The sequence below is a fragment of the Fukomys damarensis genome, unplaced genomic scaffold, assembly GCF_012274545.1.
Source record: "Fukomys damarensis isolate Sample0158 unplaced genomic scaffold, DMR_v1.0_HiC HiC_scaffold_11, whole genome shotgun sequence".
Taxonomy (NCBI): domain Eukaryota; kingdom Metazoa; phylum Chordata; class Mammalia; order Rodentia; family Bathyergidae; genus Fukomys; species Fukomys damarensis.
Genome location: NW_022900923.1, coordinates 45,436,242 through 45,461,242, shown reverse-complemented (window position 1 = coordinate 45,461,242; position 25,001 = coordinate 45,436,242). Strand labels below are relative to the sequence as shown.

General features: G+C 46.7%; 1 protein-coding gene and 1 long non-coding RNA gene across 2 annotated transcripts in view; one reads left to right on the top strand and one right to left on the bottom strand.

Annotated features, from left to right (window-relative positions):
• Window positions 1–3,331: 3,331 nt before the first annotated feature.
• On the bottom strand, window positions 3,332–5,705 carry LOC104854568. The gene is made up of 3 exons (XR_778157.3): window positions 5,653–5,705; window positions 5,328–5,451; window positions 3,332–3,632 (listed from the first exon to the last, which is right to left on the bottom strand). It is a non-coding gene; the product is annotated as an uncharacterized LOC104854568 (long non-coding RNA).
• Window positions 5,706–24,741: 19,036 nt separating this feature from the next.
• Cd34 (CD34 molecule) overlaps window positions 24,742–25,001 on the top strand; it is a 22,611-nt gene continuing 22,351 nt past the window's right edge. The window contains exon 1 of the mRNA XM_010613225.3: window positions 24,742–24,822. Within this exon, the coding sequence (XP_010611527.1) occupies window positions 24,742–24,822 (81 nt within the window). The remainder of the gene's footprint in view (window positions 24,823–25,001) is intronic.

Below are 25,001 nucleotides of genomic sequence, written 5' to 3'. Positions count from 1 at the left end.
TTTAATTTTAAAAACTACTTTCGACAGGCTCCTGTGTCATCCCTTTGGTCAGGTATGAAATCACTTTGATTCAGACTGGGGATTTAGCTCAGTGGTCCCACTGCCCGCCTCGTAAGCACGATGTCCCAAGTTCTGATCCCCGGTACAAAAAAAAAAAGTTTACTTTGATTCTCACCTACACAGATGCACATATACTTTTAGGTGGAAAGATAGTAAATTATTTCAGTTATAGAAATTTTGTCCTCAATTTATGAGGAAAACAGTAAAAATTATATTTCACAAAAAGTAGCCACTTCAATTAGTCACAAACACAATAGCTTAAAAAATGCAAGATCTTAACAGTAACCAATTCAAATTCTGAAAAAACTACAAGTTTGTTTTTTCATTTTTACTTTAGGAGGGTCTGGAGATATAAAATATACTGCCCATTAGTACTTTGGGTATATTTTGTCCCAAACACTTTTTAATTTACAAAGAAATAGTGTTTATTCATGACCCAAAATGTCAAACTCACAGTATACGTATTTTGCCAATGCTTTTCATCTGTCAGATGGGAATTTTGGGTAGGTATGTAGACATTAGTTTCTAACACAATAAACAGTTTGCTAACTATGTTAGGCCAAAAGTCCAGATTTATTGGAATTCTTTTTAAAGACTGTTGTTTCCTCTGTTTCTTTGTTTCACTGCACGATACAGCTTAAAAATATTTATGTTCACTTTTCTAACACAAATCCCCATGACACATGTCCTAGGTACAGTTGTTAAGATCATCAGTGTACACACGCGAATACAATGAATCATTGTAAGTTTGGGATCTGTTGGAAGAGGTAGAAGACAGTGAATTTAATGGCTTCATGACTTCTTTGCCAAGGTTCTTTTCTTGCATTGGGGAAGAGTTTTACAGAGATTTACTCTACTGCTATATTCAATTCAAGATCATCTTGAAAATATATAATATTGGGTGGGCATGGTGGTGAGTGCCTGTAATTCCAGCACTTGGGACGCGGAGGCAGGAGGATCCCCCTGAGTGTGAGACCAGCCTGGGCTACACAGTGAGTTTAAGGCCAGCCTGAACTGCATAGTGAGACACTGTCTCAAAAAAATTTTTTTGCCAAGTAGTTAAAAAATAAGAGACAAATTGGGCTGGGGATTTAGTTCAGTGGTTCCGCCACCTGCCTCGAAAGCACAAGGTCCTGAGTTTGATCCCCAGAACCATAACAGGAAAAAAAAAAAAAAAAAAAAGACAAATCATGATGTGACTGTGATGTTCATTTCTATATCAACATCACACTGTAACTGAATGAGCCAAATATGAACCTCCAAGGAAAGGGAAAGCTTATCTGTCGTGCAGCTACACAGAGGTGAGATTTTATTTTGGGGGGGGTACAGGGGATCGAATTTGGGACCTGGTGCCCATGAGGTAGCAGCAGAACTGTGGAGCTAAATAAACCCTTACCCAGCGGCGCGATTTTAAATTCTGACTTTCACAATCTAGTCAGTAACAGTTTTCATATATACAGTTTTCATAGGCGACCACACGTGCTGAGGACTTTGCACTGCATTCTGTAAACTGATGTAAAAGAGTGCGAAAAATGCGAAGTGATGGTCACTGCTGATAGAGGTGCTTTCCAGTTGCCCCGTAGGCTTCAACCTTGCCAATGGATTTCCTTCACTTGCACACACACAGTTTTGAAACTGATAGTCAAAATGATTACTGATAAAAAGATGGACCATTTTTGGCCAGGCGTGGTGGCTCACGCCTGTAATCCTAGCACTAGGGAGGCTGAGGCAGGAGGATCACTATGAGTTTGAGACCAGCCTGGGTACATAGTGAGTTCCAGGTCAGTCTCAACTACGTAGTGAGACCCTGTCTCAAAAAAAAAAAAAAAAAAAAAAAAAAAAAAAAAAGATGGACCAGTTTTGTCCATGTGTATGCAAATAATGAATAAGAATGGGTTTTCTTCAGCTAATGGAAAACTTCTAGGCATGTTTGGAATGCACTATATGTAAGCTTTTCCAACTGTAAATGCATAAAATAATGAACTTCATTCAACCCATCCATTCCCATTAAAATTCAACACCGAAATCTGGTGAATTGGAAGTGTACTGAGATACACTTCGAACGAAGAAAAGACTCTAAAATGCCTTGATATTTTTATATTGATTGCACATTTGAAGATGATATTTTGGTGGCATTGGATTACACAAAGGATATCATTCAAATCAATCTGCTTGTTTATTCTTGTTTTTTTAATGGACTATTAAAATGTAAATGACCAATCTGATTGGATTTATTGCCCTCGCACCATGCCCGGCCTGCTGGGTGGCTGCCTCTCCTCCCCCACGCACTGGCAACAGCAAGCAGGTGGGTACAGCCTGGGTGGGAATAGGTACCAGGCCGGGTGAGGATTCTTCTGATTGGAGAAGAGCTGGGGTGTTCCCTGTTGCCTGCCTGCTTTCTTCTTCTAATTAGGAAAGAAAGAGGACCGGAGATTTAGCTGAGTGGCACCAGGCCTGCCTCCCAAGTGCAAAGTCCTGAGTTCGATCCCCAGTTCTCATGAAAGAAAGGGGACGGTCACTTTCCCAGCTCACAGCCACGTCCCTCTGGACCTCTAGCTGGCCAGATAAAGTACATCAGAGTCTTCTCCAAGGGCCTGAGAGTGAAGTAAGATGTGTTTTCTCTAGGAGGTGCAGGAGTGAGTAGCTGCGGGCGTTTGGCCTCAGGACTCTCAGAAGTCCCTAAGTGCAGAGAGGGAGAAATTCTGACTTTCTGGCATCTGAGAGGCTGGGGCTCTGACAGTGGAAATTCACCCTATGAAAGTAAAAGTAAAAGAAGGCTAGGGTTTGGTGAAAGTCCTTCACAGGACAAAGTCATGTAATTTGCCCTTACGTGTCTTAGTGCTATTCTTTGTGTATGAGACAGAAGACTGGTGCACAGCAAGTGATGGGTATAATCATTCCTTCTTTATTTTAATTGTCATTTTTGAGGGAATCGTGGCATAAACGCCCTGATTGCTCTTCTGTCTTGCTGAGGGTGGAGTTTGTTGGAGAGAACCACTGTTTGCCCAAATGTGGCAGCCGAGGAACCGCTCTCCGGCTGCCCTCAGTTCTGCCCTGGCCCAGGCCTGGCCCTGCGTGGGCAGCGGCAGCCTCGGTGGACAGAGCTGGGCGTGACATCATTTCCACAAAGCAGGTTGTCGTAACCAGAGGGCAGAGTGCAAACCATAAGAAAGCAGGTACGCATAATTATTTATCGTTTTTGCTTTTTATTTCTATTTATTTTGTTAAGTAAGAAACACTTTTCACCTTGTTCCTGGAAAAGATAGCTGCTGTACAGGATCCAAGACCGATACCCCTCATACCTGAGTTCTCGCCCACCACATCCTCCGTCCTGGCTCAATCCCCCATCTCCCTGATTGAGAACCTGCTGTAAACAATCTTCCTGCCCAGAGAGCGGGGGCATAATTGGAGTACAAGTCCGGGCAGGAGGCACGGGGTGCTCTGAAGCCTCTCTCTGTCTCCCCTGGAAGACGGCTTCTCTCTCGCTTGTGTTGTTAGTTTAAATGCATGTGTTCTTGCTGTCATCTTCCCTGTGCTGTTGAACAAAGTGCCCTCTAAGAAAGTCAAAAAGCCTGTGAAAAAAAAAACACAAGACCTGGGAGGCTGGGCAGGCCCACCAATTGAGCAGAAAGCAGAGTGAAAAAAGCCTTCTGACAGCCGCAGGAAGGAGGCCTGATTTGCATCTGATTCTAAGCCACTCAGTTTGGTCTGTTCTTACTAACAAGCTCATTAAGTGTAACTGGTGTTCCAAATTCTTCATACATTTCAGAAACCTCCACAGATTTATCGTATAGATTGTGAGAGTGTTTTAGTGATATCTGGGGAAATAGGCTGGAGTTTTGAGAAATGCCTTTTAATTTTCTCTTAAAATAATGAAATACAGACTTATCCTTTCCGAAATTTCAAAATCCAAAATGTTTTCAGGAAAAGTTGGATTGAGAGGTTCAGGGTGCCCGAGGCACACCCTGAAAGCTGTGTTAGACAGTGTTGGAACAAATGAGTGTTTCTGCATCTAAAAAACCCTTTTAATTACAAAGAACTTAATTTTTTGTTGTTACTTAGAGATTGTTGGCAAGCAAGTGATTCTAGATAATGCTCTATGAGAACTTCAAAATGACCTTCTGATACTCAAGTTAGAATCCCAAATAAAAATCTTTCAAATGCACATACACGCATTTGAAATATTTCAGGCCTTTTATGTTTTCTTTGCCACCCAAAGGGAAAAAAAACACCGAATGTGGAAGCCATCCTGTCGTTGGTCCTATCGTCTGTATTGTGTGGTTGTGCTTAGCTGATTTGTCTCTGGTTGCCCGTCCTCACCTCTCGCTATCCTGGCCGCAAATACCAGCTCTGGGAATTCTCCAGTTAAACACTTCCTGATTGAGCACAACAGCTGTGGGTTCAGAAAGCATCAAGTCCACGTTTGTCTTATGTCAGGTTGAAATGTCTCCCGCTGGGGACCGCGGCCCGCCATGGGGCAGGTGACTGCTGTGGTCACATGGTGGTCTTCATGGTTCTGGCCACCCTCCCAGTTTGCAGACCCTCTGTGTCCAGTTAAGGGTACTGCTCAAAGCTACTTTGTGTCCTGCAGTCTCCCTGGATACATGTGGACGAATCCCTGCAGAGCTTCCAGTGCAAGATACAGGGTAAATGACTTTTTGGAAAATGAGTGGATAAAATATGACAATGCCAACTTGCGAAACCCTCACCAGTTCTGAGGGACGAGGGACTACAGGGGAGTTCGGTCGTGGGGCAGACTAGATTTCTGAATTCTCTGCTATAAGAGACAACAGAGTATAATTGACCAGGTAGTTTTGGTTTTAAAGATCATAAAGAACAAAAGCACACCCCGCTCAATGTGGACCCGGGCCGGGACCTCTAGAAAGCTCTTTTGGTAGAACCACAGGGGTGACTTCTTGGTGAAGGGGGATCAGAAGGAACACACTCCACTTCTAGACACACAGAGAGGATAAATACATCCTTTACTCCTTTCTGAAACCTCACTGGAATCAGAGCAAAGAGAATTCCTAACACACAGCTCACAAGAGCAATGCCCGCAGGAGAAAATCAATAGTGGTAAAATACTGGAAGTGGAGACTTATGGGGTGGGGGACAACTGATGTAGAAGACCCTCGGGAGGCTGGGAAAACCCCAACCCTTGCCTTGCAGTGGAAAAAGCTGAAAAAAACAACAGCCTTTTTTGACAAATAAATCCCTTAGGAAGCTCAGAACTGGCGGGAGGAACGTGAGGCAGTGGGGTTACTTACTTGAAGTTGAAGTTATTAGTTGCAGTGAATTATTAGTCAGCTTGCAGAGTGGCCAGGCCACTGTCCTGCCCTGCACGGGCCCAGGTGCTCCTGCAGTCAAGCAAGGTGACCAGCTCTCTCCCTGCTGGAGGACAGGGCAGAGCCGTGAATCGCCACACCTCAGGGACAGGCATTTCGCTGAAACAGTGCATGCAGGGCCCAGCCCACTTCTCTGCTAGTTCCCAGGACACAGCCCAGACAGGAGAAGGGAAACTCTCTGGGCCTCCGACAAGCACAGGAGAAAAGATCCACAGCTGCTAATGTCAGGGCTCCCCCAAAAACACACCTCAGCCGCACCCCAAGGCCTGAGCCGGGTGCTTCCAGTCAGGCCCCACAACCCCTGTGTTATTAAATAAGCCACCCTCAGGAGTCATCAGATATCAAAGAAGGCTCTGTCCTGAAAGATAAAGACCAAAACAAATAAACAAAGGCACAAACAGGGAAATAAAAGGTCTCTCGGAAATGAAGACTGCAGGAAGACAATTTTTTAAAAGAATTACCCTCAGTATCCTTAGAGAGATAAGAAAAGATATGCCCACAAAACAAAAATAAAGTGCCAAAAATAAAGACAGAAAAGAAAAAGAAACCTAATGTTCTGAAAACAAATTATGAATCATTCTGAAAACAAACAAACAAAAAAACATTCTAGAGTTAAAAACGTAATAAAAGAGTTCAGAATCACCTCAAATGGAGTAAAAACACAAAATGGAAGACATTATTGAAAGTCAAAGAACTGATTCAGAAAGTCCTCAAACAACAAAATAAGGCAAGACATGCCGATAAGTGTTCCCAGAGACAGAGGCTTCTAAGAACCCAGTTATGTGGAAAATATATTAACACTCCAAGGCCCTCACAGCTCCTCAGAACACAAAGGAGCACAGGAAAGAGTGCACACGCTTCCCAGAGAAGAAAACAACCCATTCAGAGATCTAGAGTTAGGACAGCTTCGGACTTCTTCCGGAGAGCAGCCCTGGAACCTGAAAGACCCTGGAGCAATGCCTTCCGAATTTTAGAATTTCGAATCAATTTATGATCAAGAATTTTATTCTTAAGACTATGAGAGTGGGCTGAAGACCATTTCAAATACGTAAGTTGTAAAACAGTTTGCGGTCCATCGTCTCTCCGGAAGCTGGCGAGGACTCACTTGTCGCAGATGAAAGAGTGACGAAGCGAAGGTTAGGTGCAGGAAACAGGAAGTACCGCAGGAGCGAAGCAGACGACTCCGGAGAAGGGCTAGACGGGAGCTCCTGCCACTGACACGGAGCCCCAGGGCAATGGGAGCAGCGCCCCTCAGAGCTGGTTTTCAGCACCAAGAAGACCCCTGCCCGTCGGAGGGGGTGGGAGTCTGAGGCGGGCTTGGCTGCGGTAAGGGGAGAGCAGACAACCTGAGCAGATCAGAACTCAGGAACGGGGTTATTCCAGCGAAGAGAGCAAATACTTCACGTAAGGGGAGAAGTTCAAAAGCTACCTCTTGGGGCCAGGGATTTGGCTCAGTGGTTCTGCTGCTGCCTGCCTCGCAAATGCAAGGTCCTGAGTTCTACCCCTGGTACCAAAATAAATAAAAGAAAAGAAAAAGAAAGCAAGAAAGAAGGGGAATTAAGCAAGGTAAGAAATTATAGAAAGAACAAGAAAGTGTACACAAAGAAGAGAGCCAAGAGCTGATGTTTTAAAATGTTTACAACTGATCTTTGACTACATTAAGAAAGGAATAAAAATATGAAATTTGAAACAAAATCATGAAATTTGGATTTTTAAATCATTCATAACTGTAGATAGGGAACATAATTCAAAAAGTTGAGGCTAGTAGAAGTACTGATACACTTTAAAGAGTGAAAGGAAAAATATTACATGTCAAAATCAACTCAAGAACAACAAAAAATCTGCATATACTAAAACTATTCAGTACATTGAGTGAATAGTTAAACATTCACACATAAACACACCCTCATAGTGGTGAGCTCCACCAAAATCTTAACGAATTAATAATCCCAATGTTATACAAATGCGTCCAGGTAACAGAAAGGAAACCCTAGTCAACCTTTCTTACTAGGCCAATATAACTTTAATTCAAAAGTAGACATTAGGACGGAAAGACAAGCATTGTGTCAACACATTAATAAAAACAAATTCAAATTTCAAGACGAAATACTCAAAAAGCCAGCAATGTATTGAGAACTTGGTGGAAGGAATCTGCTGGTAACGTGATTTTATACGTTAACAAATTAAAGCGAGACAAGATCACTTCACTGGATGCTGGAAAGAATCTAGGAAAGGTTAAGTGTGCTTCACATTAAAGAGATGTGAATTGCCCTCCTTCATGAAGAATACTGTATTAATTAGGAGTACGGCATCTGCACATAACTGAAACCCCACTCCTGGTAGCAGGAGGCAGCACGCCTCCCTCCCGTAGGAGACACTCCAGGAAGACCGTGGTGCTTGGCTGGCTTCCAGCATCAGGGATGCAGCCTCTCTTTGCTCTGCCATCGCTGAGCTTGGCTTCAGCTTCACAGTTTGGCCTGAACTCCACAGCTGAGTCATCCTGTCTGCTCTCCTTCTTCCTGCATGGTGTGCTTGCTGCGAAGGTGGTCACAGCTACGATGCCTACTCCAGATGTTGTTCTGCGATAGGACCGTTCCCGTTGTCCCAGAGTGGAGCCTGTTATTCCTCCACCTTTAGATAGGGAGAGGCCCTATCTGCTTTGATCAGGACAAGCACCAGGCCAGTCTTTGGAGCAGCCACTCTTCCTGACTCTTTGTGGCCAGGATCAACACCAGTATTCTGTGGCTGCACTGCTGTGAGCAGCCCTAAAAGTATCCAAATGTGATGGCACACACCTGTGATCCTAGCACTCAAGAAGCTGAGGCAGGAGGATCACCTTGAGTTCAAGAGAAATCTTATATTAAAAAAATAAATGTATTGAAACATTAAAAATAAGTAAACAGTGAACTTTATGATATTCATGAATAGACTTAATATTATAAAATTCCCAAATCCTCCCAATTTAATCTTTGTATTTGCCATAATTATAATAACAATAATATTTTTTCTGGGTTAGCTGATTCTAAAATTTTATATGGAGATGTGAAAGTTCAATAATAGTCAAGATACTTTTCTTAAAAAGGATGAGGTAGGGAGGATTGCCTCTATCATCTATAAATGAAGATATATTTTGGAACCATAGTAATTAAAATAGGCCTTGGTATATGATTGAAATATAAACAGATGACATAGACTTAGGCCACCCAAAATTTAGACAGCATAGAAAAGTTATCTAAGATTGAAGTGACTTTTAGGACAGATAAAGAAAAGATAGACTATTAATTAATCAGTGCTAGTTCAGTTAGCCTCATGCAAAATAATAATACTGAACTCTCTCCCAACAATACCAGGGTCAGTTACACTTGGATTAAAGACCGAGTGTGAAAAGGCAAAATTTAAGATTTTTGAATAAAATTGTGTATGGCAATATTTCTTTAAAATTATAATATAGGGAGCTGGGGGTTTGGCTCAGTGGTTCCACCACCTGCCTCACAAGCGCAAGGACCCGAGTTCAAACCCCAAAAAATCCAAGCTCTTCCGTCCCTCGGCTTCTGCAAATCATGTTCTCCTCGTGCCTCTGTATTTCTCTTCTGAATTTTTCTCAGGCCAAGCTGTTACTGTTGTGCTAAATCAGGTGCAGTGCACACCGGTGTGTTTCCGGACACCAGTTTGTCCCCATCCCCAAAACCACGGTCTTAAGTGCTGCACCTCTGCCATGGCCCCTCGTGCATAAGAGCCTAAGGTCCCCAGGTTTGCTCTCCCTCGAGCTTGTCTTAACTGGCGCTGGCCTTTGATTTAAATTCAAATTTGGAAAAGTGTTCTTGTTGTTTTTTTAAGTATTCTTTCTGTAAAGGCGAAAGAGTTTGGAAACTTCTGAAATTCTGAAGAATGACAGCATCGAATCTAGTCATTCTCGCCATTTTAGGCTCTAGCCCAGGAGACGGGTCTCAAAGCCTCCCTGTCTGCCCGCTGCGCCTTGTTCACCTCTCCCCTACAGGCCCTCACACGCTATTCGAGTGACTGTCCTGCAGATGACAGTGACCGTTGCTTATGTCCTCTGTCTATGGATCCCAACAGCCCACAGGCAGGGACACTGTCAACCATTTAATAAACTAGGAAATGGACATACGGTAAAGTAAACCTACTTGTCTGTGTTCACGTGACTTGTGAAGTTTAAAGTGGGAATTCGTATTTAGGCCTGTCTAATTCCAAAGCTTTTTTTTTTTATTTACTCCTCTTCTTCTATTATACTTAATCACAGAATTTAAATTTAAGTTATTAAAGATCTGTTGTTTACCTTTAAAAAACCCAATGGATAACTTCCTCCACATAATATATACTATATTTCTCCCAAAATAAGACCTACTTGAAAAAAAAAACTGTATGATTTTTCAGGATGTTCATGGCATAAACCCTATTCCAAAAACAGGCCCCAGTTAAATACAAGTTTATGTTGTTGTTTCATTTTGCTTTTTTTTGGTACTGGGGATTAAACTCGGGACCTTGTGCTTGCCAGGCAGGCAGTGGAACCACTAAGCTAAATGCTTGTCTAGGCCCCAGTTAAATTGATCAGCCAGACAGACACATTTAGTATGTCTGTCGCAACACATGAATTATAATTATATTAATATATAAATAAATATTGCTGACATCAATGCTTAAAATAAATAATATAAATTATAATTAAATATTTGTAAATACCATCCTTTTTTCTTTTGTTATTTTTGAGACCGGGTCTTACTCTAGTTCAGGATGGCCTTGAACTCACTATGTACCCCAGGCTGGACTTGAACTTGCGGCAATCCCCTGCCTCAGCCTGAGTGTTGGGAATAGAGGAACAGGCTACCACCCCTTCCCCAAATAGGATCTAACACCAGTAAATAAGGCTTCAAGGTAAATAAACTCAATTTGGGAATGCCATATCTATATTTTCTCACACCAAAGCAATTTCTGCTGTTTGAGTCTTTGACAGCTGAGGAACAAATCCTCCAGCCTTCCCTGGAGTAAGCCAAGGAGCGTTTGCTCTGTAAATGAGCTCTGCGCGTCAGGGCATGACAGGAAGTGCTCGTCTCTGGAGCCTCACGGGGAGGTGGGCGTGTTGGCCAGCTTGCTTCGCTGTGACTTGATGCCTGACTAGAACGACTTGAAGGAAGCAAGGTCGGTTCCACCTCAGGGCTTCAGTCCTTGGCCTGCGGGCTTCGTGGCTGCGGCCTGTGGAGAGGCAGGAACACCATGGTGAAGGCTGTGGCGGGAAAGCTGCTCCCCTCATGGCAGCCAGGAAGCAGAAAGAGAAGCACAGAGCCCCGGAAGAAGGGGCAGGGCCTAGATGCCGTGGAAACCGGGAGCTGGAGCGAAGTGGGGCTTCCTTGCCCATCAGCCTGGTGCCCACGCCATCGTGGCCGAGGGCCTGTGAGCCTGTCAGACCGGCCGCTTCATGTGGCAGGCAGCAGCTGGGCTCTGCAAGAGGGAGTGGGTCTCTGTCTGTCTGTCTACCTGCCTGTCTGTCTCTCTCCGTCTCCCCCGTCATCTCTTAAGGGTGGCAGGAGTGGCATTAAATCAGACCCTGTATTTTGGAGGCGTGAAGTCTTGCACTCACCCCTAGACTTAGTAGTGTTTGTGATGTCTGCACCTGATTTCCCCCTGCCCTGTGATAGACAGAGTTGAATGAGGCCCTCACAGTTTCCGCGGCTGGCAGAGCTTCCCTGAAGGGCTGAGGCTGTGATTAGAATTAGTTCAGGAAGAGTCCCCACTGCCACGATCAGGGCTTTCGGGTGAAGCTGCCATCGCCTTCCTGCTGTTCGTGCTGCACTCTGACCCTGTGGTCTCTCTCTCCCCATCTTCTCCCCCATGCACAGACTGTAAAAGCACTGTCCTCCTGTGGGACCCAGGAGGGGGCACAGGATGTGTTTCCCTGGATTGAGAAACTTTCTCAAATTACGATCCTGTGGGACACATGGGGAGATATTTAAGTAAAGACACCTGAACTTCTTTGTATTGTATTGAATAGTAATAGGGCACATTTATCAAGCACTTAAACTGCCATTTGTGGCCCGTGTTCAGCTCTTATGCCACTTTTCAACATACCTATGACCTCCTGCTCAGAATGTGGCCGTAGGGCAGCCCGTCAGCTCTGCCTAAGACCTCCCTGCACCTGCCACTCAGGCCCTGGGCTGGACCCGAGACAAGACACCTGCCTGAGTCGCTCACACTGTAAGGATCGGAAGTTCTGCACCGTGAAGTACAGGCGTGACCAAAGCATGTGGCGAATGACCAATTTCAAAATCCACTACCGGACCACACACATTGCCAGGAATCCCCTCAGAACCCCCTCGCTGGGACATGATTAGCCCATGGTCCTTGCCACCTTCTGAGTTAGTTCTCAAAGGCCTGTTCTGTGAGCATCTTTCCAAGGAGCCATCAAAACCACCGCTGCCCAGTGTGAGCTGATGGAAAGGCAGCTCCTAAGATACTGCGGGGCTATCACACCGGAGTCACCACAGCCGGCACGGGGAGACTTCTGGCTCTGCCCCAGAGTCAAAATGACTCTAGAAGGTAAGTGCTTCGGGTCGATCCAGGACACGGAGGCAGCCGTGACAGCCCAATTAGACATGGAAGAGGACCTCCAGAGCTGCTTCAGTGCGTGACAAGAATGGCGGGCTAAGGCGAAGTGAGGGGACATTGGAGAAAGGTCCATGGCCATGTGTCTTTCACTTAAATTATTTTAAAGATACACATTCACATCGCACCCCGTAGATGATGTTATGATCTAGCGTTTATAGATTAAGGGACTGTGAAGGGCTAAGAAACTTGTGAGGAGCAGACCACTTGCAGGTTAGAAGAGTTAGCATTCGAGTTCTGTACTGGGTCCAGAACCTAGGACCCTCATGGGTACCTGCGAGGCCTCCCAGGAAGTTCCAGCACCTTAGCAGATGCGTCTCCATGGTGAGTGTTCTCGGGCGGTAAGGAGTCCTCAGCACCTGGAGAAGAGGGTCTGCCGCAGGTTCCCGGGGATCTGGGCTGTCTCTCCTGGTAGACTGCGTTTCCTGGAGGGGTGAAACCGGGGCGCTGTTTGTTTTCATGCACACAGAGCAGTGTCTGCTCCTTCTGGCTTCTCGATCTCTGCACACTCAGTGTTTGCACACAGCCAGCCATGCAGACCATAGGCCAAGAGCTGGGGTGCTGAACTCACTTTGGCATGCAAGAGGATATGGGGTTCTCTGGGGGTTCACTGCAGGCCCAGGATTTCCACACTGAAAAGAGGCGCGGAGGCTGCCACTGTGGTCCGGGAAGTTTGGCTTATCTCAACCTCCAGCCAGCCCCTGCCCCAGCCCGGCAGTGGTGCATCCGCTCAAGTCTTCAGTCCTTCCAGCCCTGCCAGGGCTCCGAGCACAACTTCTCTGGTTCTGTAGTTAACTTTTTTCCAGTCCATTGTGCAGGGACTGGTGAAAGGTCAGGGAGCACGGTCTTGATTCCCGGGTTTCTGTGCAATTCAACTCCTAGTGCTGTTTTTAACCCACAGCAGCTCATATCTTAGTAGAAAATCTGTGGTGAAGGAAACAAGGATCCCAATGGCGGGAATTGGTGAGGGGAACCAGAAGTTGGGATTCTCCCAGGACAGTCTCTGTTCTCGAAGTTGTCCCCTTTCCCTGTCAAAAGTGCTCCAGATTTGATGGTAAATCATAGGGTCACCCTCATCGTGGGGCACACAGGATCGCCCCAAAGTTTTCTCAGGAGTCAGAACCGGGCAGTCCCTCGTGCAGGGCTGCCCACCCCACCTGCCAGCCAGCCATTGCTGATTGCTTTTCCAAGGCCTTGTCTGCAGGCCAGTTTCAGAGCTGGCTGTGCACCTGGTGTCCATGCAGGCATTGGGTCTGGCCAGGTCTGGCTCAGAACCAGGCTGTCCTCCCCCACGGGCCTATAGTCCGATGCTCTGACCTCAGCTCACCTCGAGCCCCCCACTGACATGTTTGGTTCTGACACATACATCCTCCCAACCCTTGGCGCTGTGACTATGAGTCCTCAGGTTCAAGGCCTCCAGCTTCCCAGCCTTCAGAAGTCAGCCTGCGTACCACCCTTCCCCGCACACCACAGCACTATTATTAGGAGGTAGCCTCAGAAACTCGAACCGAGATCCCTGGCGGCCCTTTGATCCCCAGAGCGGGGGAGAGAATGGCCGGAAGAGACAGCCCAGCCTGAGGTTGGACAGTCCAGTGCGCCTTCCTCCAGGCTCTGAGGACCAGGCCAGCAGGAAAGAGCAGAGCTATTCTTAGCCAAGGTGTGGGAGCCTGGCAGGAGCCGCAGGCACAGTCCCAAGTGTCGGAGACAGGAACTGACCACCCACTCCGGCTGCTTCCCCTCTCTCCCTTGGCTGCCCCCCAGACCAGGAAGTGGCCGCTCTGCTCCCCCTGCCAAGCGGCAGCTTGTGGCTCTGACACTGGGTCGCCCCTCGGTTCCCTAGGGAGAAAGCAGGCCTTGGCAACTACCTCCTGGTTCTTCAGAGTCCTGTTGTCATCATCCCAAAGCCAGCCCTGAGCAGGGGAAATCATTCGCCCGGGTCCCTGTGGGAGTTCAGAGTCCTCTCCGAGCTCCACCACTTGGAGGTTGGGCTAAGTCTTCCAATGCCAGGCAGAGCCTGCAGGCTACCTGTGACAGCACTGTAGTAGGGTCTCAGTGAGGGGAGGAAGACTGGCGCAGTAACTCACCCTTCCTGGAAAGGGTTCTCTTCAGGTTTACATCCTTCTTTGAGGTATAAAGAAGACCTTGCTTCTATAAAATGACTACAATAGTGTATGACAATCCTATATTAGTTCTTAAAATTAAAGCAACTTTTTTTTACTTAATGTTCAAAATAAAAAATATATATGCAAACTATACAGTGGGGAATACTCAAAAGCAAATGAAGATACTGTTTATTCATTCTTTCAATGACTATTCAGTGTCTATTTTTGGCCCATACTGCACCAGGGCACAAAATACATCTGGTTTCTACCACTGCCTTGCTTACAATCAAATGACAAAAACAAGCAATAAAAAGTGATTGTGTAACAATAAAACTGATAAAAGCCACCGAAGAGTTTTAAAGGGGGTGCTATTAGAGCTAATTATGTGCTAGGTGGTGAGGGAAGGAGATGAGAAGGAGCCAGTCTGCAGAAACAGGCAGGGAGACCAGCAAAAGGAAAGCTCAAACGTTGTAAGAGAATTTGGCAAGTTGAGGGAGTGCAAGCAGCCGGCCCGGCAAAGAGAATGGACCAGCCAGGAGCAGAATCTCTGAGGTGAGACCAGAGAAGCAGATGACATGCGGCCCTTTTACGTCTTAGAGGCCGTGGCAAAGAATTAGGATTTTTTTTTTAAATTTATTGGTACATTCTAGGTAGACAGTGCAGTTACATTCATTACTGGGATCTTGCACCTTTACATGACAGGCCTTGGTTCTCATTTTTCCCCTTGTCCCCAACCTCCCTTCACCTCCTCTTCCTCTCCCCACCTACAAAGACTTTAATTCCATTTTTACATTCTCTCATATTTTTTTCCCTTTCTCACTGTTCCTACATCTTTAGTCCTTTTCTTCCTGTTTCACATTGATAATTAACCCGTTAGGATCTTGAGTATTATTTTAGTTTTTCACACCAGAGAAACTATTTGGTATTTGCACATGTGTGACTTATTTATTTCACTTAGGAGTATATCCTCAAAATGTACCCGTTTACCTATGAATGAATCTACCTTCTCATTCTTTATGGCTGAGTAGAATTAGGATTTTATTTAAGGACAAAAAGAGTCACTAAAAGCTTTTCAGCAGCAAAATGAAATTTGACATTCACTTCCCCGCCTGTTATGTGAAGAAAGGGTAGGAGAAATGCAAGAATGGTATTCCAGGTGGGAAATTCAGTAGCAAGGGATAGGGAAATAGTAGGTTCAAGACATTTCTAGAGAAAATTCTACTTGTCCGACACACACACACACACACACACACACACCACTATGAGGTCATTTGGCAAATGTAGCACATTTGGACACAGAGTTTTGGAGAGGAGGGCTGCGAATATTCCAAGACACCCCCTGTGCTTCTCCAGCACTCAGCCTTTGGATTTTCCAGGTCTTTCAGTGGTCACTGCCTGCTCTCCTGGGCCTGCACATCCCCAAGGATACGTCTCCAGTTCTGTCCCTTCTGCCCCCACTAGTCCTGTCAATGCTCTCCAGTTTGGATACAGCCGTTTCTGAAGAAAGTCCACATCTGGGAAACAGCTGCCTGGCCACTGTCACAGAACCATCTACTTCTGATCCAGTTGAAGCTAGAACTGGATAGGAGGCCTGGGGGGCTGAGGAAGACACGAATCCTGCACAAGCTAGGATCTGGGTAGAGTGTCAGGGCCACCACCTCAAGTATCTGCAGACAGGCGTCCAGGAGGCCAGCAAGATTTCACCTGGTCCCTGGGTCTTGCTGGGATGCGGTTCACAGCTGGGCACCGCCTGCACCCCTCCAACCCAGAGGAAGCTGCATCAGAATGTAAAGACTCGAGGGGGCAGAGAGGGAACTCTTCCTTCACTGGCTGCTTGTGAGAACAGGAGCCCAGACTACCCACGAAGTGGCACACGGCCTGGCGCTCCTGTGCACAATGGCTCCCCACAAACGGCCCTGCATGGGAAAGTTTTTTCAAAGAAAATTAACGTGCTAGAGTCTCCCAATTCTTCTCTCCCAAATATTTCACGGACTCTGGCTTACAAACATCATCTTTCCTATTCACTTGGCTCCCTGACCCTCTGTCTTCCTCCCCACCCAAATGTTTGCACCCCAAGTTCCCAACCTAGGCCACCATGAGCCAGGCAGCAGCAGTCAGGACGACATCCAACCCTCCCAGCGGGGAGGCACGCACTTCTGTCCAGGAGATGAGGTTATGGGCCCCTCCCCGAGCTCAGAGGCTGGGGCGGCCCAGACATATGGGTCTTTTTAGAGACTTATGCAATTTGGCAGGCCTGCCTCACACCCTCCAAGCCCCACTGCTCCCCGTGGCTCTGCTGGGAGTGCACCCAGCCCAGAGTGAGTGGGTCAGCGCAGGCTCCTAATTCTTGTTTTTTCCTTGTCATTTCTCCTGGCAACTCTCTCCTCGATGTGGAAAACAAAAAGGATTCCTTTCCTGGCCCAATCTTTGGCTAAAAACTGGAAAGAGAGTGGTGGGGGATCAAACAAGAAGAGAAAATGAGAAAAAGAAAACAAAAACGACAACAACAACAAAAACCCCACAGAACTCCACTGTGACTGTTCTGGTCAGTTTTCCAAGAGAAAGACTGGGGCCCTTCAGCCAACAGCCCTCACTCCCCTCTCCTCCCCTCCATCTGTGTGAAGAGATCTGGATTCCGGGCTCTGTGGATCTCCGTGCCAGTGCAGTGCAGTCTGAGTACCGTTCACGGTATCCTGCTCTCCTCTCACACAGCCCACCCGGGCCTCTGTTGCATGGAACCGACTTGCTCTGTGTGCCCAGAAATGATGGGTGACCCTTTGCCTGAGGCGAAAAGACACCTCTGACCTTTGGCAGGCACACCCGCATCCCTCCTCTCCACTGGGACATGGGAGGTTGGCAGCCGCAGGACAGGCGAACTTTCTTGCTGCCCTGCAAGACAGAATGAGTTGACTTCCAAAGAAAGCATCCTGGTGCTCACAGGGCTCCTCTCCCAATCCAGCTGAGGGGTCTGCAGAGCTTGAACCCTGAAGGGTGGGGCTAAACCAGGAGGGCCAAGGTGGCAGGAACTTGGCTGTCCTTGAGCCCTCCCGTTCTGCCCTGAAGTGGTCTCCTCCAGGCCTTGGGGACTCAGGAGAAGCGTGGAATGTCCTGCCTTTTCCTCAGAGCCAAGACCGAACCAAACACCTTATTTTATTTCTGATGGTTTCATGATAGAAGAGAGCTCAGGAGAATAGTTAGGGACAGATGTTTCCTTTCCAGCCACCTTTTCCTGCCCAGACTTAAAAATAGCCACCCTCTTCACTTTGGCTTCCATAAAATATATATCATTAAAGCACTCCATTTAGGTTGACAGAAACACAGGCTGCTGCATCCCTGGCCTTCCCAGCCTCTCGGGCCATGAACTGGACCCAGTACCGGGTACAAGAAGATCTGGCTCTTCAAGGTCTCTGGGACCCTCTAGTGAGGGAACTTCCTCCCCTGCACACACCAGTAGACAGCTCCAACGAGGACAGAAATTCTGCCAAGTATTTGTATGTATGTTTTCTTGCACAGTCTCCATCTGGGAATTGTCCCGAACTGATTGTGTGCCTACCCTGTGGGTATCCTGAACCCCCTTTGATATCCCGGAGGTAATGGCTGTGGAAATGCTGTCCGCACAGTGGATTTCTGACCTTGACCTTTCCCAGGAGCTCTTTCCAGGCCCTCAACTGTCACACGCTGCTCTGTAGACACCCCGTGCCTGACAGACCAAAGCCCAGGCCTGCACTCATTAGCAACCGCTGCGATCTTCTCCTTTCAAAACAGATAAGCATTATTTTGCCATTTTTGTTTGTGAGGGGAGCACATGAATGCTGATTGTGGAAAACAAGTGAATGTGCAACACAGTGGGGTAAGGAAGACTGAATACTACAGGTGCCTGTAATGGACCATCTGGGCGAAAGCTCTAGGGGAAGAGAGGGGAATGTCTGCAACAGAGACAATCACTGACTTGTCCGCAGTTAGCGTGTGTGTGTGTGTGTGTGTGTGTGTGTGTGTGTGTGTGTGTGTGTGTTTACTTATCCGTAGGCAAATAATTTAAAAACTTTGTGCTTTGAATGTTTTATAAAATTAAGACACAAATGATACCCAAATAAGGAATAATATGAATGAAAAAGACGGATACTCAAGAGGAAGTACACATTACCAAGAAATAGAAATTTTATCAACCAAAATTTGAACAATTTGATACGTCCATAGTTTCCCAGGAAAATAAAATTTATACAAGATTTTTCTTTCTAATCTTTTTCATGACAATTTTAGAAATGGAAGCACTATTATACAATAGTCCCACAATAAATATTAGGCCCAAATTATTTTATAGGGAAGTTCTAACACATTTTTAAAAAGAAGACATCCACCTCATAAAAACTCTTCCTAACAGTAGATAAAACAGAAAATACTCTAAATCTATTTTTATGAGGATTTCATAAGCCCAATACCAAGACCAGCTGACAAAGAGATAAAGGAAAGAATTACAGGCCCATTTCATTTACGAGTATAGAAGCAAAAATCATAAATAGAGGATTGTATTCATAAATTAAGTTATAAGTGTGTAAAAAAGATTATAAAGCATGACAAAGTTGGGTTTAACCCAAATATGCAAGCTGATTGCGTGTTAGAAAATCTGTTAATCTATGTTGAGCATGACACTCCACGCCAGCATTTGGAAGGCAAGGCAGGAGGATCGAAGGTTCAAGCCCCTCCTGAAGAATTTAGTGAGGCCTTGTCTCAATATAAAAAATAAATAAGGGCTGAATTGTAGCTCAGATCAATTCCCTGGGTCATTTATAAAAGAAAAAAAAAAAAGAAAGAATATCCATTATTGTAACACACACTGACCTATTAAAAAGAGTTAAGCTATATCATTTCAATAGACATAAATAATGCATTTGAAATAATTCAGTGTGTTTACTGTTAAAGAAAAATATTTTAGTAAATTAGGAATAGAAAAGAATTTCCTTAGCAAGTAAAATAAGCAAATATGTAAACATTAGAAACATTGGATGTTTACCCTTCAGAATCTGGAACAAGGCAGGGACATGCAGAATTATTACATATTTCATCCCTGGGTGTTCTTGCCAGTACATTAACTTGAGAAAAACAAAGCAGAGGCAGAACGATTGGAAAGAAAACAACAGTATCACTATTTGCGTTTGGTATAATCATTTACATATAAAACCCAAACGAATCTACAAATACTTAGAAAGAATAGGAGAATTTGACAGTAGGTTAATACAAGATTAATGGAAAGTAATGAATTGTACTTACACATATCAGCAACGGGAGTAATTAAAAAGAAGATAATATTTACAATAGTCTTAGAGGACATCAATTACCCAGGAATAAATCTAACAAAAGATAAGCTAAAACCACTGCAGAGAAAATCATACACTTTAAACAGCCCTCACATAAGGGAGGTGTACACCGTTTGCTGAATGAAGCATTCAGTTCTCCCCAGATTAATCAGTGGGACAATTTTGGTCAAAATCCAGAAGCCTGTTTTGGAAAGGAATCTGATAAGCATTTACCAAATTATCACTATGTACAAAAGAATAAAACACAAATGATAGCTAGGGTGCTTCTGAAGAAAATTATGGGGGGAAGACTCGACCTTCGGAGTCAAAGCTACAGGAAGGATCTGGCAAAGGCAGCGGGATTCCCATGTTGGTCAGTGGACGAAGATCCAGAACCAGACCCTTAGGTACACAAAATACTGACACACGACAAAGCGTCGTATCAGGTCAGCAGCCAAAGAGGGGACTCAGTAAACAGAGCAAGGAAAATGGTTACCGGAATGAAAAATATACGACACTGGGTTTGTGACAGATACTTACCCCGCATCGCTGAGCCCAACCTCACCCTGCCACACTCTGCTCTGTCAGACTAGGGTGTAATGTACTTTTGCTCCATCATCTGACTCAACAGCTCTGCTGCAGGGATCAAAAAAAGCGAACAGGACGGGTGGGATTCAGCGGCTTTACGAAGTATTGTGATGTCCGACTTTGCTTGTCAGTTTGGTTGGCTTGAGAGACACCTAAATGTTACTAAAGCAACGGTGGGCGTGGCCAGGTAGGTAATGGGGGTGAGACCTGGGGACTGTCTCTGGCCTCTGGCCCCTTCTTCTCTGGGCTCTTCCCGGCTCCCTGTTTCCTGCCGGGCGCTCTCCTTTGCCGTCACTTCCACCATGATGTTTCTCCCTTGGAGGCAGCAGACCAGGGACTGAACCCCTGAGTCCAGACAAACCTTTTCTCCTGAAATTGTGTACGTCAAGTATTTTGTCTCAGCAATGAGAGCTAACATACAACTACAGATAATATGTAAGCAAGTAACTTGTGAGATGTGGATTTCAGAAGATGTGCTAAAAACAGTAAGTGAGAAATGTACAAGACATGTAAAAATAGTGTAAATGGAATGTGTTACTACAGTGTTACAGGTGAAGAGGGGAGGAAGAGCAAGCTGTAAGTTATGAGGTACAGACCGTGTCACCCCTGGACTGACGACCATGTCCTCTGCCCCAGAAATGCTGACAGATGAGACAGTGGCCAGAACCCTGACGAGCTGTGTGAGAAGACCGAAGGCCAGGTCTACTTGCCCTTGCACCCCCGGATAAAGCAAATACAGATGGATTCTGAGCATCCTCTGTTTGCCAACCGCCTTCCTGAGTCTCCCATCCGGCCCTGGAAGTTATACCATCCCGCTGGAAGAAAACACAGACTCAGATAACTCAGTCCTTTCAACCTGTCAACCAACTCCAGCTCTGGCCTCGTGGTTCCGGCTGAGGGGTTTACAGAGACCCACGAATTAACCTTTGTGATCTGATCGGCACAAGCTGGTCTCAATCTTCCAGGTGAGTCCTCTGCAAAGGCCCACTTTACCCAGAGGCAGCTGCTGCGCCTGGGGAACTCCGGGCAGGACAGTGGTGCTGTGGATCTCACGCCACATTTCCCAGTCTCCTCTGACTGCTGGTCTCCAGTTTGATTCTGCCAAAAGGAGGAGCGGGAGGGAGACTGGCTAGCAGAAAGAGGGCAGGAGGGACCCCACGGAGACACAGGCTCTCATTGCTTCCTCCCAGCCCCTTAACACCTCCACCATGTTGAGCGCAGACCCTGAGCACTTGCAAAGACCCCTCAAAAAGCTCAGATAGCTCTATATGGATGCAATAAGATTTACAAGGACAAAACGAATATTTTGTAAAACTCAGAATTGTCAGTATCTTTTGTGTCTGTGTTTTGAATGAATCCCCCGAATCTTGCATATTGGAAACAAATCCCCAGCTATGTTCAGATTTGGAGGTTGCACTGTTGCCAGCTGCTTAGGTCGTGAGTGACCCACCCTCCGGCATCAAACACGCCTACCTCTGGTGGCTGACTGGTTCCTGAAGGAGCAGCTTTGCTGTAAACGGGAGGTCTCTCTGGCCAGCTCACTCTGTCTGGCCATGCGATGCATTCTACCGTGTTATTATTCTAGACCGCCAAGTTAGACGGATGTTACTGTACAGAGAGCAACTGGGCTCTCAAGGTAGTGAATACAAAAAGCAGACATTTGCGTTGCAGCCAGAGACAGGTCTGGAGAGAGCCAGGCCTCAGGAGAGAAAAACTGCAGCCTGCCTGCCTCCTCTCCCTAGAGATAAAGAGCAGCCTGAGATTACTCTGTAATTACCACCACCTGGTCCCCCTGATCCGTCCGCACTCTTGGGTGGGTGGCCAGGACACCTAGACCCACACTCCTTTCCCTTTCCAAGACTCCTGAGATCTTTCCCTAAATCCTTGCCAAGTGACAGGTAATTCGTGTCCCTGCTGGGTCAGTGTTAGCCACCACAGGTTGGTGTAATCTGACCCATGCTGTGCACCCCTGACAGAGTGCCTCAGTGACCACTCCATTCGGGACCCCAGGAGCTCTTCTTCATCTTCTCAGTCCAATAAGACTCCCCTAACTTCCTCCTTTGGCTTGCGACTCATTCCTCCATGCTGGGAGACCATGAACTCGGTCTGGAGTAACATTTTGCCCCCATCCTGGTGACACCAAGGAGACTCCTCACTGACACGGGTAGAAGTAGGTGGGCCATGCTCTTAGAGGACTCAGGAGTCAAACTAAACCTCTGTTCTTTTAAACTACCCGATCTCAGGTACTTTGTATTGCAACAGAAAGGAGCCAAGACATTTCTTTCCCATCAACAGTGTTATACTTAATGAGGGATGAGGGCCTGTCTTTAATTCGGCATGAAGTATGCATACGTTGAGTTTGGGGAGTTGAAGAAGCAAATGCTTAATAGTGAGAGAGATCATGATCTACAAAAGCCTGGAAAGGGCCTGAGAGCTCCTTGCTTGGTATATTCTTCTTCTTCTTTTTTTTTTTTTTTGTACCGGGGATCAAATTCGGGACCTTGAGCACCTTGAGCTTGTGAGGCAGGCAGCGGCACCACCGCTGAGCTAAATCCCTGGCTCATTTGGCATTTTCTGAGACGTCCTCCTCTAGTGATTGCTTATGCGCTGGAGCAGGGTGCAGAGGGGAGCAGCAGGGACTCAGAGAGTCCGGGTAGTTCTGCTGGTCTGGCCTGTGAGGAACAAGGCTGAGTGAACTTTCCCAGTGGCCAGAACCCCTGTGTGTGGGAGGCTGGGGTGAGGGTGAGGGAGTTGGGGGTGATCAGATCAGGGACCTGCCACTGGGAAGCACCAGGGTTCCACGACACCGAGAGCCTTCCAGGCCAGAAGGACTCAGCTCTCCTCTCCCAGGGACAGAGCTGCTGCCTCCTCTGACCCCGCGCTTTGTACCTTGCACGTTTTCTCTCTATAGCAGGGCTTCTTCTGTGAGAACCACAGAGAGTACTTCTCAAAAGTACAGATTCTTGGCCTTTGCTTTCAATTCTGAGTCTGTGCAGACTGTGCTTTGAGAAACGCTGCTCTTCTGAGTCATTCTCTCTCTGATCTCAAAGTAGTTAAGGAGTTCAGGTATGAGGACGGTTTCCTACGTTCCCATTTCCCGTGGTCCAGCTCTAGAAGACAAATGGCATTTGAGGTAACCAGAAAAAAAAAAAAATCTGGGATTAAAGCTGGAGCCAATTGGATCAAGTTGATTTTCATGTCTAAAAGGGATCACAGCCCCGCATTTCATCTACAGCTTCAGCCTGGGGACCTGAAGTAGAGCCAGCTCCGGGGCCGAGGAAGCTGCAGGAGCGGAAGACATAGGGCGCTCCTCACGTCAACTGGGAGCCCAAAGACCAAGGCCTGATGTAAAGTGCGTTTGCAGCCGGTCCTGTGCCCAGCTGTAGGCCTTCTTCCTCAAGATGTGGTCACATCTGAACAGCCATTTGCACTTTGAAATAAACTCCTACCCTGCCATTGTTTTCTATCAAATTTGCATACCAAGCTTTGCTTTTGTTATGTGATGGAAAGCTTTGTTCTCCATTTAAAGGAACATTAGGCAATAAGACCAGAAGGGGATTATTTGGGGTTACACCTTGTAGTTCTGAGATGGGACTTAAAGATGTGCCTACACTCCTTATGGCAGAATGTCTACAGAGGATGAACTCCCAAGGGATCCCCAGTGCCCTCCGACCTTCCTTTCCCACTGTAGGACCGGATATCGATACAGGAGAAATGCAGCTCATCGTTAGGTGTCCAGTGTGCCGAGTTTGGGGCCCCGCAACATGGAGGAATGAAGTCTGGAACCAAAGAAAGAAGTCAGGAGAGTTTGACTGGAAATAAGGAAAGAAGAATACCTTCTAGATTTTCAAGAGGGTCCCGAGTGGGGTGGCCAGCAAGTCCCTTTGTTAGTAATTTGGTAATTTATAGGCAAAGTCACACTGTAGGTCAGATTACCATCAACCTACAGGAATACAAGCATAGCTTCATGGCTAATGTTCATGTCACAGGGAAATGAGTCACGCGGCAGGGGAACCTGGGAAGGACAAATACATTTTTGGGTAGGGATGGGACAGATGCTCTGGTCACCTACTTGGGTGACTGATGCCTATCTGGATTTACTATACCCGGGTGCTAATCATGACATAATCTCAAGTTACTGTTTATCTCTTAGGGAGGCAGGCGGCCTGCCCATTGCATCTTTATCTCGAGGCCTGGTCTTCTGCAGACACTTCTCCAGCCACAATTTCTGCTGGCTTTCTCTGGAGCTCAGGGCCTCAGACTGAGCATCAATTTCTTTCTTTTTGGTACCGGAAATCGAACTCGGGACCCTGCCCTTTTGTCGCAGGTAGCGGAACCACTGAGCTAACCCCCGGCCCTCAACCCTCAGTTTCTATCTGACCTAGCTGCCTGTAGTAACGACACAGCAGTCACAGCCTGTCCCCAGATGAAGCCAGGCTCTAGGATCTGCTCTGCCTGGCTTCCTTCTCCCCTACCTCCTCCCCAGCCAAGGCTGACTGCCCAGGTGGGAGTTTCTAGCTCCCTTCTCCCACTCCCAGTCCTTTTTCTGAAGGGAGAGCAGGAAGAAGCCCCAAGCTTGGACTGGACTGGAAGGAAAGTGACTGGGGAGGGCGTCCTTTGTCTTGTCTCCGGTGAGGTAAATTTTCCTCGCTCATTGGGTATGGGGCAGTTACAGGGAGGCCCTCTAAATCCTTCAAATACTGTAGATCCCGCAGGAAGAAGAAGTCTGTAAGCATGGGTTGGAGGGCCCCGGTGGGCGACCGCGGTCGCGCGTGTCCTGCCCACGGTGGCGTTTGCGCACAGCCCCCGGGGCACGTGAGAATTTCAGGCGGGCAAACTCGGGCCGCACACTAGATTTCTTCCTCAGATTACTAACAGTTGAAAACTTAGAGAGAAATACAAGCAGAAGGAAAGGCGCGCGGTGGGGAGCGGGAGTCCAGCGAGGCCGGAGCAGAAGCAGCGTGGCCTCTTCGGCACCGACGGCGCAGCCCGCG